Source organism: Epinephelus fuscoguttatus, linkage group LG6 (assembly GCF_011397635.1).
Source record: "Epinephelus fuscoguttatus linkage group LG6, E.fuscoguttatus.final_Chr_v1".
Classification (NCBI taxonomy): domain Eukaryota; kingdom Metazoa; phylum Chordata; class Actinopteri; order Perciformes; family Serranidae; genus Epinephelus; species Epinephelus fuscoguttatus.
The window spans coordinates 44,261,432-44,281,863 of NC_064757.1; the positions used below are offsets into that span (position 1 = coordinate 44,261,432).

General features: G+C 40.9%; 2 protein-coding genes across 3 annotated transcripts in view; one reads left to right on the forward strand and one right to left on the reverse strand.

The window, feature by feature from the left end:
* prdm6 (PR domain containing 6) overlaps positions 1–20,432 on the reverse strand; it is a 158,980-nt gene that overhangs the window by 52,864 nt on the left and 85,684 nt on the right. For both annotated transcript variants that reach the window (XM_049579643.1, XM_049579644.1), the window contains exon 6: positions 4,168–4,292. In XM_049579643.1, the coding sequence (XP_049435600.1) occupies positions 4,168–4,292 (125 nt within the window). The remainder of the gene's footprint in view (positions 1–4,167; positions 4,293–20,432) is intronic.
* LOC125890817 (uncharacterized) lies at positions 11,278–19,997 on the forward strand. Its single transcript, XM_049579631.1, has 4 exons — positions 11,278–11,354; positions 11,474–11,547; positions 13,514–13,568; positions 15,907–19,997. Exons 3-4 carry the CDS (start codon positions 13,559–13,561, stop codon positions 18,984–18,986), a joined length of 3,090 nt encoding a protein of 1,029 aa, XP_049435588.1. The 5' UTR covers positions 11,278–11,354; positions 11,474–11,547; positions 13,514–13,558; the 3' UTR covers positions 18,987–19,997.

The window sequence follows — 20,432 nt, forward strand, 5'->3', positions numbered from 1 at the left end:
AACACAAGGAATGGACATTAGACCAGTGGAAATCTGTGCTTTGGTCTGATGAGTCCAAATTTGAGATCTTTGGTTCCAACCGCCGTGTCTTTGTGAGACGCAGAAAAGGTGAACGGATGGATTCCACATGCCTGGTTCCCACTGTGAAGCATGGAGGAGGAGGTGTGATGGTGTGGGGGAGTTTTGCTGGTGACACTGTTGGGGATTTATTCAAAATTGAAGGCACACTGAACCAGCATGGCTACCACAGCATCCTGCAGCGACACGCCATCCCATCCGGTTTGCGTTTAGTTGGATGATCATTTATTTTTCAACAGGACAATGACCCCAAACACACCTCCAGGCTGTGTAAGGGCTATTTGACCAAGAAGGAGAGTGATGGAGTGCTGCGGCAGATGACCTGGCCTCCACAGTCACCGGACCTGAACCCAATGGAGATGGTTTGGGGTGAGCTGGACCGCAGAGTGAAGGCAAAGGGGCCAACAAGTGCTAAACACCTCTGGGAACTCCTTCAAGACTGTTGGAAAACCATTTCAGGTGACTACCTCTTGAAGCTCATGGAGAGAATGCCAAGAGTGTGCAAAGCAGTAATCAGAGCAAAGGGTGGCTATTTTGAAGAAACTAGAATATAAAACATGTTTTCAGTTATTTCACCTTTTTTTGTTAAGTACATAACTCCACATGTGTTCATTCATAGTTTTGATGCCTTCAGTGAGAATCTACAATGTAAATAGTCATGAAAATAAAGAAAACGCATTGAATGAGAAGGTGTGTCCAAACCTTTGGCCTGTACTGTAAATCTATATTCAATTTCTGTTGAAACTGGGGAAAAAGGTTTTATGAGTAATGTACAGGCTTAACATGTCCTCATGAACATAGCAGTACACATGTTTGTGCGTGTATGTGACTGCTGAGGCTGCCACGGTCCCGTCATGACGAACGATGTCATGTAAAAGAGTCGTTCCGTCTGTAAAACAAACCAGTTTGTGGCCAAACGTCTCTAATTTGCAATCAGCACGATCTCATTTAACTGCGACTCTGTGAAAGACGAGCTCCTAATTCAATTCATTTCAATTTAGATTCCAAAGATTAAAACTTCTTCTTCATGTTGATGTTTTTTTTTTTTGCTCCATAATTGTGTAAGAAAAAAGAAATGTCAAAGTTTGTTTTTCCCCCTGCAGGGTAAAGTTACTCTGTCAAATCCACAGAAAAACAGTTTGAATGGAAAAGATATAAACAGGCTGACTGAGCAGAAAACTGGAGGAGATGTAAACAAAAACAAATTAGTGACAGAGGGAGAAAGACAGAGGGGGCAGATGGAGGAGAAGCAGAGGAGGAAGGAGGGGAAGAGGAGGACACAGAGTGGAGGAGAAGAAAAAGAAGACGGCCTGCATTTTTCTAATATGTTAACACACACACACACACACACACTCTGTCCCGTGTTCTTCAATGACATGAACGTCACATCCCAGTTTGTCAAAAACATTTCAACCAACTGAAATCACAAAAACTTTGAGGGGACTTCACCAAACAACCGGACTTTGAGCGTCGTCTTCAGGATGTTTTTTTTTTTTACTGCGACAGGGACACTGCCTGCCCGACCTGCTGAGCTACTGGGCGCCCCCAGGATGTAACTTTAAGACTGTTATACAAACAACTAAAAGGAAATATACGTCCAACTAGCGAGACAAATAAAGTGAGTTACATAAAATGTTTTCCCCAACAGCTAAATGTAACAGGAAACATTATTCATGCATGAGTTTAAGAGGCTGTAAAACATCTGATTGTTTCGTCAGAGATCAACTGAATCTGACAAAAATTAAATCATAAATCAAATTAAAACATTTTTATGACTCCAAGATATTTGATATTTGTAAAAATCAAATTTCAGGAATACTTTCTACCCTCTGCCAGAAAAGTAAACCATTTATTCAAAATGAGTCATTTGATTTTGCAAATTGTGGAACCAAACAAGAACCAAGCGGACTCCTGAGTTCAAACATGAACAACGCCAAACTGGAGTCATGAGGTTTTCATAAATCAGCAAGAAATATGTTGACAATAAAATCCTGAACAAAAGACAGAGGTTCAAAAAATGTGTGTAATTTTGTTTGCAGGAAAAGAAGATGAGAAGTTTTGATACAAAACTTTTCTTTAAAAAAACTGGGCTGGGGCTAAACGCTGGTGTTGGTTGAAGAAGTGGAACACGGAGTGAGGGGCAGCGGGTCGACACCCAGCCGCAGAATGCCGACATCTTAGCAAACAAAAGAGTTCTTCCAGTCTTGTTTTGACTGGCTCGGATTGTCAGGTAAATAAATCAGACAGCAAGTTTGTTGAAAAAAACTGCGTTTACTGCGTTGTTTTTGTGGCGGGCCAAAAGCTCTGTCCACGTCTAAGAGTTTAAATACTGTCGGTAACAAAATTGGAGCGACATCAAAAAAAAACTTGCAGATTTTTCCCTGCAGACGGAGCGGTTGCAGAGCCGTGAGGTTTCTTTGGATGTCACATTTACATCTGAATCATTTAGCTGATGATTTTATCAGCGTTATCACGAGGCAGCTGAACAAACCTGAACCTGTCACCTTCTCATCAGAGGATGACCTCACTGTTCAGCTAGTGTAAATATTTCACTTTCTGGCTCAAGGAGACGTCAGCGAGACACACTATACAACAGCTTTGGTAGAGACATACAACCAGGTCCGCCGTCAGGGGAGTCAAAGAGTGCAGATGACCCCGGCCTGAGGCCACGGTGGGCCATGAAAAGGTCTATGGTTGACCCTTAAAGGCAATCAAGTACAACGAGTTACCTGCTGACTGAAATCACTGACAACACAGGTTATGTATATTGAGGCAGATGCGCGATGAGTCAGAATGTGTCACCAAAAATCAGGAGCTCCTTAAAAACCTCTTGTACTGTACTCCACCCCCATTTTGTAGCAAAAACGCCTAAAATGACATACCTAAATTAAAATGACTGTAGCGTCTGAACCGCTCTGACTACATGCATGCATGAGGTCTTGCCAGAAAGGAAACTCCCTGAAGTTTCTTGTGAAAGTGTCAGAAACACTCTAGGTGATACAGAGACAGAGTAATGGGCCTCTGAAGTCAGTAAAAAATTGAAGATTTTGCCTAAAATAAAATAAAAAATGATTTTCAGGATGAATAACTGTCTGTGGCTTCATCTGAGCAGGTAAATGACACTGTGGGGCTGTAGGCACACTATCAATGAACACTTGTGTCAAATTTGAAGAAGACTGCTCAAAGTATGACCATTCTACAGTGTTTTTACCATGGAAAGATCCAGGCGGAGCTCCAAATGACAAGTCGGTCACTCGGCTTCAAAACAGTACTATCAGTGATCAAACAACACTCAGCCAGCTTCAGACATTGTACCTTATTGAAATCAGGTGTGATTATGATAGCTGATGTTGTTTATGACACAGAAACACCATAAAATATCACCAAATAAAGCCATATGAAACGTGAAAGTTATGATCCCACTTTCTAGACGGTATATCTCAGCCAAAAATAGTGGTAGGAGTGAGACTCTTACCTTTTATAAACCAGCTAAGTCCCCGCTAACAGCTCCACATAAGATCGCGAGTAATCCTTTAACTTTTCCCGTCGAAAAACGGCATGACATGACTTGTCACCACTCATTACGATTTTGTGTGTTTAGGCTGCTCTGGTGCAAAATACATTATAAATAAAAGAAAAACGATGAATGAAAAGTCGAGAGCTTCCTGAATCCGGCAATACCAATCATCACATGGTTTGATGACGTAGTGCGCCTGGGAGATACCATTTAAAGGAAAAGGGGGGGGGACATCGGCGTCCTGGCGGAGTTAGAGAGGTTAAATAAATGGTGTATTTACATATTTCTGCATACTGAGGCCCGCAACAAATGTGACTACCTCTGCTTTTCAAAGTAAGAGAATAAGCCGCCCCCCCCAGGGTGTGGATTACAGGCCCACTTTGGAACATGTCCTCCCCCTGCCCATATTTCCTAACTGCTGGCCTGCGTACAACAGTAAATGTCTTGTTGCTGTTTAGCTGCCATTTTGAAAGTGATGTTCATCAAACGTACGAGGAGAAAACGAGACAGAGGAGGCTCAAAGACAAAGATAAAGGTGAATAAAGTTAGAAAGGTGAGTGCTGTTCTCTCACAGTTTTCGTCCTGAGCGATGCACTGCAGCGGGATGCCGAAGAAGGAAGTGTAGGAGTCATTGTACCACACCAGCAGCTCTGTTCCTCTGGGGATGTCCATACACGCTCTGTAGAAGATACAGGACCTGCGATGAAAAACATAAACACGTTTGATTTAAAAAATGCCACACAAACTTTACAATTGTTAGCTTATGGAAACTGCGACAAGTCAAAGTGCAGCATCCTGAAAATACCTGAAGAGAAAATCAAATATCCAAATATTTCAAAACACACTAATGTTTTCACAGGAAATATACACTTTACATACAGTCTCTTTCAAAATAAAATCACTATGTTGGCACCACACTGCATATTGACCTTTTTTTCCTTCAACAACGAACACATGTGGTTGGGTTTAGGAAAAAAAGAACAGAGTCTGGCTTTATGGTCTTCTGGGAAGAGAACACCAGCCTCCTGGGTGAAAGTCAGTGATTGTTGGATCTATCCATCATCCCTCCCACCTGTCCTACTTGGACTTCTGCCTCCTTAACTATCGTTGTCGTCCCACTAAGTTTCCCCCTGACACCGCTGGGCACCGTTAAACAATAACTGCGACCGGCTGCGTGTCATGTCGATGTAAAAGGAGGGCTTTATTCGTCTGTGTCTGACACTGGAAGTCACTGACCAAGCACTGGATTTTGAAGACTTCAGACTGGTACCAGGTTGAAACAACTGGTGATGAAAGGCTACAAGTAGCCGTAGCTTTGTTTTGATGGGTCACAAGGTTAAATGCTTTCTAGAAACATTTTCTCTTCAAGCAGCTGTGAGGTTTTATTATCTTTTTAAGTTTGACACATTGAAGTCCGGCAGCACCAACTGCAGCATCTTTAAAACTCAATTTTGATCATTTTCCCGTCTACAAAATGACATTTTGACCTGCTGCTCATGTCTGTCAGAACATGTTCAGATTCACTTGACTAAAGTGTCAAACAAACAGGCCGTGTGACATCATCATCACCTTCAACTGTGCCTCTGACGGGGCAAAAACAAACTGCTGACTAACAGAGCTGCAGACGGGACGGTGTGACGTGTCAGTGACTCTGTCCAGGTCTGATTTTGGAAACGTTTCCCATCTAATAACAGCAAGATTTCACATCTGACCAAACCCAAATGATTTATGGGAAATATCTGGTGTCTCTCACTCTGTTCGAAGCAGCTAATGACCATGATGTTGTTAAAGCACGCAGCCAGTGAGCTGACTGGTTCCTGGGTCACAGCTCCACTAAAACAACACCTCGTCCACCCAAAAACATCATTCTAACAACATGAGCAAACGCCACGTTCAAAACCACATTTTCATATCCAGCCCAAACTATTTTAAAACTATTTCCCACAGGTTTTTTCTCTCCCAGCGGGGCAGCAGGGTGTCAGACGGACCAGATCGTTACTGAGAGGTCACAGGTTCAACTCTCACACGACTCTCTGGTTTTCCTGCCAAAGTGCCTTCGAGCCAGAAGACTAATTACTCTTTGCAAACAGCTTGAGACAACCACTTAAAGTGAAAAGAAATGATACTAAATCCAAACCACAACTGCTCTTTAATGTCCAGATAATTCAAAGCACATTGAGTTTCCTTGTGTGAGAAACGCTCAACTAATGAAGTTTGACTCGACTTCACTAAAACGCCTCTTGATGCAATCAAAAGCCCCATTTAACGTTCAGACTGTTAAAACATGTTCGAAACCAGAGTTAAACATCGAACACTGAATCCAAACCTTCTCTGTGAAGACATGCACAAACATAATTAACCATACTGGTGTTTTTACCGAAAACTCATGTTGATTAAACATTCCCGCTGACCATTTTCTAAATCAGCCAATTATTTCTAGATTGATTTCCCTCCTTCAGGGCAGACGCTGGCTCCGTTTGATTTCTGAGAAAGTGTCGGCAGATAGAGAATCCATCACGGTCACAATTTAGACAACTTTATTTTCTCTGTCAAAGTGACTCTCGGGGGAAGAGGGGGAGTGAAAACAGTGAGAGGGAGAATATGAGGAGGATAAATAACTAAAGGAGGAAAGAAAAATAGACACAAAATAAAAGAAGACAAAATGTAAAGTCAGAGAGAGGAGGAGAGGGGGAGGGGAAATGTCAGCTGTATGACATAATGCTTATTTAATAAAGAAGAAAATACATCAAGCTAAAATACTGAGATGGCCCAAAAGAAAAGAAAGAGTCTGAAAGAGAGACAAAGAAATTAAAAGAGGAAAACAGAAGCAAGCTGGAGAAATAAAGCACACATACTGTATATACACTACACATGCACTCCAGGAGCAGAATATTTAACAGCAGCACAACAACAGAAAAACCTTTCAGCCCATTTTATTTCAAGTCTCGCTGTTCGAGAGGGTTCAGTCATCTTGATGTATAGAAAGTTGGTGACTTGCATCACCCAGAAAGACGAGGACAGCCAAACCAATACCACATATGTTGCCTGGTAGTGTTGCGACATGAAAAAAAAAAAAGTCATATTTACATACATATATATGTATGTAAAATTAAAAAAAATCGTTTTAATCTGGCTTTTTAACAAAGAGAAGCATTTCAGTCAATTTTATTCTTACTGTTTATTTTAATTAAATTTTATTTCGTTAGTTTCTTTTTATTCTAAGAATTTTTAATCATCTGTTGTTTGTTTTTTCTGTTTTGTTTGGTATGTTTTTTTTAATATTTTATTGTCCTATTGTCTTAATTTTCTACTCTTGCAAAACTTTATGTGTAGTTGTTTGTCTTATCCTTTAAATTGTGTCTGTGTCATTCCAGTTTTGTCGTGTGAAGCACTTTGAGCTGTATGTTTTGTATAAAAGGTGCTATTTAAATAAAGTTGAGTTAATGCAGCTTTAAAAACAGGAAAAGGCGACACTTCTGATATGATATCCAAGATCTAAAATCTAGTCTAATATCAAGATAGATATAATATTAATATACTGCTCAACCCCATATTACAATAGTACACTGTAAACCCCAATTTATCCATGACACAAAATTTAATGTAAAGCCTACACAAATGTCCGATTGTCAAAATGACACAAAGACTTTGTTCACGTGCCAGTTTAGTTTAATCAGTTTAAATCCCAGTATCAAGAAATGGTGTTTAAAATGTGTGCTCGATGTTTTCATGTTCATATGACAAGAGTTAAATGCTAAAACAACAAAAAAATTATGTTAAACTGACACAAAACTCTCGTCAGACAAGGGTCATGTTACATATTTATTTCTGTGTCTGGTGAATTCAAAATATTTATTTAATAGTTACTCTATTGTACTAACCTAAAGGTTTTGAGTGTAAGCTGTTTCCAAAAACTTTTATGTTGAGTGAGTGAACTGGTTTTTTATGCTGCAGTCCTTTACTTTTACGCTACGTGCACATTTCTAAACATTTTGCCTTTTAAAAGAGACACTGGCCGTCGACAACAAGACGAAATCAGAGCATGTATGAAAACAGATGCTGTCTGACACTGGATTCATCTGTCCCAAAGTTTAACAGCAAACCTGCAACAAACAAAGTTGCAGTGTATAAAATCCATGGCAAACATGGTGTGAAGCCATTTTATATTTCAGCACAAAAAGTACAATTTCAGCAATGTTTGATGAGAATCCATTTTCACAGTTTTGGCAACAGCAGTTGTTGTGCATGAAAAGTATACCGGCACAGATTTAAAAAAAAAAACAAAAAAAAAACACTGTGGATGCATGTATTTCCTCTGTTAGTGTGAGTGAGTGAGAGTTCTGATACAGATCAGAAATGTTGGAGAGAGTAGTTCGTTCAGCCAGACAGGTCCAACTGAGCCTGCTGAAGTCTGTGTGTGTGTGTGTGTGTGTGTGTGTGTGTGTGTGTGTGTGTGTGTTTTATTAATTCTTTCCACACCGGGGGAGGGGTGGGGTGGTGTTGGATTCATGTGAAAACACAGCCAGGAGGGACCAGGCTATAAATCAAACATACCCAGTGACCTCCCAGGATAAAAAGAGGGAGCGAGGGGTCTACAAACATGCAGCGGCTTGTATGTATTTAAAACAAATGTATGTGTTTAATACATACACGCTGCTACATCCAGGCGGGGCTGTGTTATAAATCAAACACATCCAACAGGCTCTCAGGTATGAAAAATAAAGACCCCTGCTGCCTTACAGCAGCGTGGTTGAGCTTAAAATTGTTCGTCTGGCAGATCAGTGGGACGCAGTATCGTCCGCTCTCTGATCTTTCCTCTGTTCTGTTTTCATACAAAGCAAAAATAGCTTTATGATCAGCGTTCAAAAAATAACACACATACGAGCAGTGTGAGAGTATAAATCAAACAACCCAAATACCTTACAAGGTGTAATAATGTGTCTGCATGCGTATAAACATGTTTATCTAAAACATTCATGCTGACAGAGGGCCCACAATTTCAGTGTGGTCTGGCCCAACTCAGCGGCCATTTTCTGGGGTTTGCAGAGTCGACGACCAAAATGACTTTTCAGGCAGTTAGATAATCATCTAACAAGCTGCAACAGCCAGTGATTTGAAACTTTCATCAAAACCAGTTAACCGAAGAAGGAAAACATCTCAGTGGAGAAAGTGTGCTTCAGGTCATCCAGTCCATTTTTCAGTCTTTCAACTGATCTTTGAACTTTATCTTCAACTTAGCATTTCGGGCATATTCAAAAGTGTTGGATAAGAGGCCCACAGAAGTGATCAGGCCCAGAAAATCAAGCCCAACCCTGCATGAACTTTCAAAGTTTCTGTCCAAGACTGTCCCGAGCCAGAACCACAGCAACAGCTTTGGACCTGAGCCCGATCAAAACATGAATTTCTACTGGAAAAAAGGTCTATTTCAATATTCATACACTTATTACAAGCTCAGGGCTGATTTGTTTCCTCGCACCGCTTCTTTTTTTTCTTTTCCTTCCATTATTTCAATAGTCTGTCGTCAGCATTGTGTCTCATGCACAACAGGTATAGCAGAGTGGGCTGTGCCCCCAGGTGCGGCTCCATCTTCCAGTGCCCATGGTGGTCCAAGGTGATGCAGTCAACACCACAGAAAACGTGGCCCTTTCATATTGGCATGATAGACAACTGGTTGCCGTTATTGTTTAACAGCGCCCAGTGGCGTCAGAGGGAAACACGGCGGGACAACAGTTAAAGTTATGGCAACGGAAGTCCGAGTAGGGCAGGTGGAGGGTGGAGGTGGATGGGTCCAACAACCACTGACTTTCACCCAGGAGGCCGGTGTCTGCTTCCCATACGATTGTAAAGCCAAACCCTGTTCTTTTTCCTAAAACCAACCATGTGCTTCTGTTGCCCAAGCCCAGCCACGTGCAAGTCATAGTGTTGTACCAACGTAGTGCTTTTATTTTGAAAGAGACTGTATGCAAAATGTACATTTCCTGTGAAAACAGAAGTGTATTTTGAAAACAGACAATGCATGTAACAGGATGAAGTTGACACGGCGTCCCAGAATGTCATCAACCAACACACCCAGGGTACCTTGGACGTCAGATGACAATGTGGTAAGTCAATGACCAAATGTCGGTATGAGACGAGGTCGGAGTGAGAGTGTGTTGATGTGGTCTAGATGGTGATCATTACTCTCTGCTGTATGTTTCGCACAACTCTCACACTGCTAGGGAGGTAGAAGCAGATGCTGCCAAACAAGTCGTTGCGCCCCCCTCTCTCTGTCTCCTTTTTTTGTTGGCCCCCCCAGTTTCTCTTTCCCTCTTCATTTAGTCCCATGTAACTGCTATTTATGCGAGAGAACTGCCAGTTTCATTACATTTAATGAAATGTCAGATGAAGCAGCCAGAGCTAGTCAGTGGATTTGGATGAGGAGGAATAATGTCAGTTGGGGGCCAGCAGGGGGAACTACTAAGCAGGGCACATAACTCCTTGAGATCAGGTGGAGAGATCCACCAATCGGTCCTCTCAGGAGAAAATCCAGGAAGAGGAAGGTTATTTAAGTGTGGGAGTGGCCTATTTGAATCCCTTTTGTTTGAGACCATGCTGTAAGGTGAGTGTGTTAGCGGATCCTGTGAGTTTATCTTCTCTATCTCCTTTAACTTTAGCTATATTGTAGTTATGCTATGTAGCGTGTGAAATAGAGTATGGTGAATGTGCTAGGAAAGGTAGTATCAGCACTGTCTCTACCTGGAGCTCGCATGTACGGAGCCTGGGTTTGGTTGAAGGTGGCAGTGTTGTTTGGGCTGAGAAAGCCATGTGTAAGTAAGGTAAAGGAGGTTGTTGGGTTGGTGCAGGGAGACCTGGCATTAGGGGAGTGTCTCTGGGACATTAGAGATCACTGTCTAGCCTCCTGGAGGTGTCGTGGGACCAACTAGGCGAAACACTGGTGAAAGGAGGTTCCCACCTGATGACCCCAAAGACATGTTAGTTATCACTGCTCACTGGTCTGTAGAGTTAAGCCTTGCCATAATAGCTTATCATAGGGCTTAGGAGGTTATTCACTGAGTGCTGATCCTTTTCTAGAGCACAAACTTCTTGTGTTTATTTGAAAAAAGAAAATGAATAATATATATATATATATATATATATATATATATATATATATATATATATATATATAAAGGAAATTGGTGAGAAGCCGACCCGATTCAAGCCCAGGGGAATACTGACCATTTACAGCCTGGCCGGAACCGAACGGGTTGGTTCAGGCTAATTGGGCTCAGACAGAGAATTAAAGCTCAAGCATAAAGACCCAAAGGAGAATGATGTAAACCAGAATGCAATGTAGCTACAGGGCAAGCTGGAGTATAAGTAAGGAGGTAACTGTCTTTCCCTTTTAATGTCATAATCTGTGACGAGGTCTAAAGACTAAACACTGATTAGCTGCACTTCAGCTGAAGAGGAAATATCCTGCTTTTTCTTTGAAGATATTTTTCTGTTCATCAACAGGAAGTGGAGCGAACTACAAAAAATATTTTAAGAACTTTTCCCTCTACCATTGAAAGGGGAACTCCAAACCTAATTAATTAATCTACAAAAAACTGTCAGCAGTCAATCCTCTCTTAGCTCTTTGTTAGTTCAGTTTGTAGGCCCTGCCCTTTCATTGCTGTCATACCTAACTGCTGGCACAAAAGACAGGCGCGGATGAACTGCCATTATTCTGGAGCTGAGACTTAATGAAAACACTTCTTGCAACAAGAACTTTTATCTGGTGAGTACATTTAACTGATAATAAATGCCACAAATAACCAAAAGGATACAGGATATATGTGTATATGTATCTTATGACATTAATTTGATTAATGAAAAGAGTTTTCTGATCCTATGCAGGTGTCAGAATGGTCTCGCCCGATCTAAAAACCGAAACTATGAGAGTACTGCCGTAACAGATACAACAACTTGAAGTAAGTACAGTATTGTTTCACTATGTGACAAGGAAATAGTAAAAAGAAAAATCAAGCAACCATTTTATATGCTCCTTAAACACTTTGTATCTTTATATATTGTGATATTTTGAATATTTTGAATGATGCTTAATATCCTATTGTTTTATAAACTGGGCCCAGTGTGTGACCCTGACCTCGGGAACCCACTGGTTGTTATGGTTGCTACTGGTTTGTAAATGTTAATTGTTGTTGCTGTAATTTGTGTTACTGTAATTGAGGCATTCTCTGACACAAGAATATCCTTCGGGATAAATGAAATTTTATTGTTTGGAATTGAATGGAATTGAATGTTATTTATGATTTGAGGCACTTTATAGGATTTATATTCAGGGGCTGTATTCATAAACATTCTGAGAACACTCTTAGAGGGCTCCTAACTTAGCCTGAAAGGTTTTAGTCTTAGCTTAGGAGTGATTTAGGAAATTTCTCAGAGCAACTCTGAGCAAGGAAGGAACAGAAACGTTTACTTCAGTGAGGAGGTGTGGTCGACCCCATTGCTAAGTATGACACATTCTTTTAACAGATGTGATTGGTTGTCACAGACAGGCCCCTTTGTGAGCCTGCAAGGTGTGGACACCCAGTGGAAATGAAATTAACTGCTGACTGTGAAAGTGTTGTCATTGTGTAGTATGATCACTAAAATGTGTCACACCTAGCAACGGGGTCAACCACACCTCCTCATTTTTTTTTTCACACCTCCTCATTAAGGTAAAAGTTTCTGTCCCTTCCTTACTCAGAGAGAACTTTCCTAAATCACTCCTAAGGTAGGACTCCTTACTGAAAAAATTCAGGCTAAGTTAGGAGCTCTCTGAGAGTGCTCTCAGAATGTTTGTGTATGTGGAGAATATTTATCCGACCTCTTTGTCTTTCTGTCATTTTCTCCTCTGATTAAGAAACTCTTAAGCCTTTTAAAACTCCTCCTCTCTACTCCTAAAGGCCCTGACACACCAAGCCGACAGTCGGCTGTTGACCAAAGTTGGCCCGTCGGTGAGCGTCTGTCGCCCTAGTTTTTGCGGTTTGTCCCACACCATCGGCACTTTGGCGTCGGCGGCTTTTCGGCCATTTGAGCATGTTGAATCTGTATGTAATAGTCCGTGGAGGTGCTGCGGTGCTCGGCTGCACAGATAGGAAACCCCTCGGCTGACAGGATGTACCACTCTCTCACTCCGCTCTCTCTCACGCAGGCGCAGAACGTACGTGCTACTTGGCCGTCGGATGTAGTCCGTGTAGTGTGTTCAAATGCAACTGACACAGGGCGACGTGAGGCGACGTAGACGACGCAACAGTTGGCTTTCGTCGCCACTAGTTCTTTGATGTCGGTTTGGTGTGTCCGCACCTTAACAGTTTTTCACTTTAGGAGCTTTCTTAAAGACTGAGATGCGCTGTGAATGACTTATCTTTCCCAGGACCTATAGTTTTAACTTCAAGTGGAAATTCATAGTAAACGTCACAATTCTAAGAATTGAAGAGCCTGTCAGTGGCAGAAACAAGTACTTTCAATGGACACAAATTGACAGCCACACCTGCCCTGAGTGGTTATGTTGTAGTCTGATTTGCAGATGCCAGCTGCAGCACTCTCTCTCAATACTGGACCAATTTAAAAACATATTGCTCACATTTTTCACTTGAACACATTAACATGAAAAATAGGATCCACGTTGAAAAATCCCAAAGCGCCAGTGTTTTTTTCTTGTACTTTCATGATTTGTGATTTGGCTACTAAAACAGTGCACTATATTTCTACCTAACCCTAACCCTAACCCAATATATTTTGAATGTACTTTAAATACTTTGTTTTATTAAATACTTGCTGAGGCCCTTAACAAAAAGCTAATATGATTTAGATACTCTTGGCAAACTATGCCTGGTAACGTGGTAACTGACTGATGGTAATTACGTAATGGTATTTCCTTAAACCCAACAGGTACAGCTACTACAACTCTCCACCCATCCATTCACCTCGCACAAAATGGCATTCGGTAAGTCAAGTAGGACTTCATATCATAAATACTTTTTGTTCCATGAAGTCACATGATAAAGAAGAATGAAGGCAGTGGGCCAAACCCTTAATAACACAGCTGCAGGCTCAGAGAATGGAAAGTTAAAAACCTTATAAGTTACTAAGTATAGAATTTTAATGTGATTATAGCATCTTTGAAGTTATTCTGATGGCATTAGTTTCTGCTCAGAGAACAATGAGTCCATTCATCGCAGTGTCCCAGGGTTGAATCTGTGGGTGGGAAGGGTGTAGAAGCAACAGATTGTCACTCAGACCTCATCACATTTGACATTTGGCCATGGACAAAACATCAACAAAACATCATGTAGGTGTTTCTAGCAGGGAAAGTGTCACCAAATCCAGATATTTTAAGCCAAACACAGTCTTTTCTGATTATAGCCAAGCAGTTTTTGTGCCTTCATAAAACCACACAGCAACCACATCATTGTTGAAATGTTAAATTTTGCCAATGGCCATTTAGTTTGCACTAGTGAGTTTAGCAGGAGCCTTCTAAATTATGCCTTTAGCACTGATAAAACCCACTAATGCCTATTTAATATAGCAAATATTTGAAAAGCATTGGGTTTAAATGTTCACAAATTGAACTGAACACAAAACTGGGTTTAAAGGAGCATTTAACTAAGCAATAAGTGAATATGGTCAACTAAATTTATTGGCTAAACAGAGCATTTCCAAAGCTGAAAATGCTGCCCAAATTTTCAGAAAGCAAGGCAAAGATAGAATCCTAAGGTTCGTAATTTGAAAATTTTAGGTTTACCTGACCAAAAATTACAGCCTTACATTTTCCCACAGATTGGCTAAAGCGGTCATCTTGGAACGTAACTGAAACTCAAATTGGATGCTTGTGTTCATGTTTACCACAACAACAAAAAAGGACAAAAGATGTATGTTTAATATTGACCCTGACTTGAATGGATCTTTGTAATGTGGAATGGGTAACATGTAGTGCTGCAATTATTTTCATCAATTCTGCAGCTCTACAGGCCAAAGCAGCAGCAGGCAGCTGTTTTCAGTAGACAAGCTTTTATAAACTCTCTGTACACTTCCATTCCAACAGTAGTAAAAAAAAAATTATTGGCAAATTGATGAGGAAAGCTAATAGTCCAGAGGCAAGACCTCCGTACTACCAGAAGAAATACCATAGTTTTACTTTCATGCCTCTGCACCGCAGATAGATGTGGCTGTAGAGTAGGCATTATGTTTTCAGGTCGTCTGTCCGTTCATCCCATTCTCGTGAACTTGATGTCTCATGAATGCCTTGAGGGATTTGGTTTTTTTTTTGCAAATTTGGCACAAATGTCCACTTGGACTCAATGATGAAATGATTAGATTTTTGCTATAGGTCAACAGTCAAGGTCACTATGACCCCGTCTGTCCTATTCTCATGAACCCTGTATCTCAAGAACGACTGTAACTTAACTTAAACCTAATTTCTTCACTTTGGTACAAACATCCACTTGGACTCAATCATGAAATAATTAATGGTCAAAAATCAAGGTCACTGTGACCTTGCGTCCGTTTAGTTCTCGACAAACACTATATCTCAAGAACACCTTAGGGGAATTTCTTCAAATTTGCCACTAATGTCAACTTGGACCAAATAATGAACTTATCAGAGTTTGGTGTTCATAGATCAAAGTTCAAGGTCACTGTGACCTTACAAAACATGTTTTTGATGATAACTCAATAATTCTTAAGCTAATTATGACAACATATCATCAACATCAAAACAGTCAAATAGAATAAATCGATGAAGTGATGACATTTCATATCCAAAGGGCAAAGGTCAACTTCACTGTGACATCACAATGTTGTGCATAAACACTCTTCTGGCCATTATTCAATGTCATAACTCAGGAACGGAAGAGGTCAAATACTGAGTTGGTGACACTTATCTTGATTGCTGCTGGGGGAAGATGTGTATGAAGCATCCATGTTTCCACAGACATGGATGTAAACTATAACTGCAACTTGACTGGTGATTAGAGACACCCAACCTAGAAGCAGTAATTCTAGTTTCCTTGTATGTCATGTATGAAAAGATACAACATGAACACTGTAAGAGTTGAGCATTTGTAGGACTGATTCTGTCCCTTTCTGATCCATACAGGCAGTTGATCACTGTTACTGTGATAGTTATAAGCAGTTTCCATTGTAGTATTTTTTGCGTGATGAGAAGAAATCTGTCTCCAAACTCCTTTAGGGATGCATGACTGACATTAATGAAGAGAAGACAATGAAAAGTACCTCATAGAATTACATACATTTTAAATGCTTTTGTTCTTATTGTTTTACAGCATCTGAACTTCGGATTGCAATGTTTGGCAAAAGTCACCATGAAAAGACAAGACTGAGTGACTGCCTAAGTGGAAAAACAGATTCTTCTCATCCAAAAATGACCAAGCAATTTGCACATATCCAAGGAGAGTGGAGGAAAAAAACCTTCACAGTAATAAAATCAGCAGACATCTTCAGTCTGCCTTTGGAGAGAGTGAAACATGAGATGAAGAAGTGCACAGTTCAGTACCCCCCTGGACCAAATGTTCTGCTGCTGTTAGTGAACCCTTCAGATTTTACTGAGGAGGACAGACAAAAATTGAACTTCATCATGAACTTCTTCGAACAAGATGCTTTTGAACACTCAGTGGTAGTCCTAACACAAAATGATAGAGGAGGGAATTACTCAGTGAACGAACTTACCCAAGACTGCAGACAAAGACAGCACACAATGAACTTCAGTGAAAGAGCTTTTCTTGACTCTGATCGTCAAGAATTGATGATAAAAATGGAGAAAGTAGTGGATGAAAACAGGGGGCGATATTTAACCTTCAATGATCCCATGGTAGCACCTGCATGTGCAAAACCCCCTCTAAACCTGGTGTTGTGTGGAAGACATAGAGCCTGGAAGACTGCAACAGCTAATGCAATTCTGGGAGCAAGAAAGCTTGGCTCATCAGGTGACTCATCAGAGTGTGTAAAAAATGAGGCAGAGGTGTGTGGACGTCGGGTTTCTGTGGTGCAGCTGCCTGCTTTGTATGGAAAACCTCAGGAGGCAGCAAAGAAGGAATCACTGAAGTGCATCTCCTTCTGTGATCCAGAGGGCGTCCATGCCTTCATCCTGGTCCTACCTTTAGGTGCCCCAAGTGAGGAAGACAAGAAAGAGTTAGAGACCCTCCGAAAAACATTCAGCTTCAGGGTCTATGATTTCATGATGATTCTTTTTACTGTGGAGGCAAATCATGACTCTCTAGCAGTTGAGAGGTTTCTCCAGGAAAACAGAGACATCCAACAGCTTCTTCAGAACGGTGGTGGTCAATGTATTGTCTACAACATCAATGACAAGGAGCAGGTCTCTGAGGTGTTACATACTGTGGAAAAGATGGGAGTTGTGGGATGCAGAAGCTTCACAAAGGATATGTTTCCCAAGGAGCTTGCAAGACATTCAACCGATGCTGAAGATTTTAAGTATCACGGTGGAAAGTTTCAGAGGTCACGGCCTGATAGAGCATCTCTCAGGACAGTGCTGAGTCAAAAGCCTCCCAGTTTGGCCCCGAGTACAAAGCCTCGCAGAATGGTGCTCAGAGAAGAGTTTCCCTGGAAGGAGCCTAGTAGAGAGTCTTCGAGGATAGTACCAGGTAGAGAGTCTCCCAGGATGGTGCCAAAGACAGAGCCTCCCAGGATGGTGCCAAGGACAGAGTCTCCCAAGATGGACCTGAGAACAGAGCCTCCTAGTATTACCCCGAGGATGTATCCCAGGGTGGCACCAATTGGAGAGTCTTTCAGGATGACGACAAGGAGAGACTGTCTCAGGATGGTGCTGCTTGGGAAGACTGGTTGTGGAAAGAGTGCAACTGGAAACACGATTTTGGGCAAAGAACGCTTTAATTCTAGAGTTAGTCAAATGTCAGTGACCAAGATTTGCCAGAAAGTAACAGGAGAGATTGACGGGAGGCCTGTTGCTGTGGTCGACACCCCCGGCTTGTTCGACACAACTCTGTCCAATGATGAAGTTCAGGATGAGGTTAGGAAATGCATCAGACTGTTAGCTCCAGGACCTCATGTTTTCTTACTGGTGCTGTCGATCGGCCGCTTTACACAGGAAGAAAAAGATACTGTGGAACTGATCAAGGAGTTCTTTGGTAAGAAATCAGAAGACTTCATCATTGTTCTATTCACCAGAGGAGATGAACTTAAAAATCAAACAATTGAGAGTTACATAGAAGAGGACACTGGAAAGGCCTTAAAAAAACTGATAACTGAATGTGGAGGACGATACCATGTCTTCAACAACAACAATCGGGAGAATCGTTCTCAGGTCAGCCAGTTGCTGACCAAGGTTGAGTCAATGGTAAGGGAGAATGACGGTGGCTTCTACACCTCAGATTTCTTCCAAGGAGCTGAGGCAGCCATACAACAGGAAATAGAAAAAATCATGAGCTCAAAGGAAGAAGAGATACAGAGGAAACAGAGGGACCTTGAAAGAAAATATCAAGAAGCAATTGCAGATCTTAGATCTAAACTGGATCAAGAAAGAATAGAGAAGGCCAAACTAGTGCAAGAAAAGAAGGAGCACATAAAGAATAAAGAAGAAGAGAAGAGAAGGAGAGAAAGAGAAAAGAGAGAAGAGGAGGAGAGGAACAAGAAGAGGGAGGAGGAATATCAACTACGTGACTGGAAACGAGAACTTGAAACTCTGGAGGCAAAACTAGCGTATGCATCAGAAAAACAGGACATGGCTGGCTTGGTGTATTTAATACGAGACAGAGATGACATGAGACAAGGAAAAGAGGCTTGGGAGCAGGAGAGATGGGAATGGTGGGACGAACGCCGTCGAGAGGAAGAAAGGAGACGAGAAGTGGAGCGAATTGAAAAGCTCAGACATGAATTTGAGGACATGGAAATATATGAAAATGCAGACGACATAATAAGAAGAGAACATGAGAGCAAGGAAATTCAAGTATTACAAGAACACTTCAAGAGGAAAATGGAGGAAGTACGGAGGGAAACTGAAGAGGAGGCCAGGAAGCTTGCTGAAGAATGCAATGAATTCAGACTGAGATACGACAGTGATGTTTCAGCTGAGAAGGAAAAGTACAGACGGGAAATGGAGGATCTGAAGAAGAGAAATGAAAACAAAAATGACGATATGATAAAACGCCTGAGCCAAAACAGAGCATTCAAGAAAAACTTTGATAAACTGAAGAAAAAGCAAGAACGAGAAATGAATGATCTGAAATACAAACTTTCTTCCTACAACAAAGAGTATCAGCAAAAAGAAATTGATGCGCTCGAGAAAAAACATGAGGAGGAAAGAAATGAATGGATTCAGGCATATGTGATGAAAGCCGTACAAGGCAAGGTCTGCAGCATTTTGTGAGGCATTTGTTCTTATTCCAAACAGCAGCATAGTTTCCAGTGCAAAATGGTGGGCTTATGTTTGACGAGTCAGACATTAACCTAGTGTATATAGATATCAAGGAAAGCATTTCTTTATTTAACCAATGTCTGATATGAAAATAACAATATGGTACATAAAGCTGTACAGTTGCATACGTTAAGTTACACTGATTATTATAGCAGATCAAGTTTGACTCTTTGCATGTTCATGAGCTTTAAAGTTTAGTGCATCTGTGTAACAGACATGTTAGTGAACAAGTGTAATCAACTGCAGCCTATATTGTTATTTAAGATTACTACTTTTGTACAAGTCAAGTGAACATTAAAATAATAATGGCAGCCACAAAATGTAACTAAAAATCCTCACTCACACTGTAAATATCTATTTTTATTCTTGTGTTTAGTTGTGTTTATAATCCTGAAGGTAATATTGTATTTGTAGAATTTTAAAAATGTATTAAGGTGAGTGACCTGAATCGTCACGTTTTTTCCTTGTGGAGCTGATGTATGATAATCTGTGAGCTTGTTCTACCGTGACAATGTTGTAAGGCTACGATCCACTGGCCTTGAAAAAAATGGGCTCCAATATGTTGTTCTCAATTTTGCCAAACAAAACATGTAAAATAATTTTCAGATTTGCTGATTGATGATTTAAACCATGTTTAGCATGTATTTCTAATAACATATACAGAGGGAAATGATGGTGGTATGAAATAATGTAGCGAACTCTGCAGCTCACGTATCAGTGTGGAAGAACTGGCTTTCACTTGCTGCAGTTAGTTGTTAATGTCTCTGCTGCCACTGTTGACGTTTTAACTGTGGCATGTGACAGATATCATCATAATGGTTCAGTCTCTATGTGTGGGCTGAACAATGAACATCCTGCCGTGGACGAGTGAACCTGTTTACCTTGTTTACAGTCAATGTTCCAGACCTTTTGTCATGTAATTGTAGTTTCTGCTCTATATTGTACTTTCACATTAAAGATCAGTGCGTGTCAACAGATATTTGTTTGTTTGTTTTAAGTGTATGTGTGTGTGTGATTGACATGTGGAAAGATGCCATGCGAGATGTAATCAACTCAGTATTATTAAAAACAAGTATTGTAGGGTAGTGATAGGTTAGTAGCAGCAGTTTAAGTGGATGAAGTGACATTATTAAAACCTCAGTAAAAGACTGCTACATCTGAAACTACCTGCGTCAACCTCCAGACTTTATTAGATCACTAAAACAGCTCATATAAATATGTTGTATTACCAGAACTTGCTCAAGGGCAAAGTTGCAGCCAACCTCAAGGTTAACACCCATCACCAAACCTGGCTGCTGGTAAAACAAAACTTGTAACGCTGCTTCTGAGAAGCTGTAGCATTTCTCTTGTGACAAATTGTAGTTAACTTCAGGGTTTACAGCTAACGTGACTCTGCTC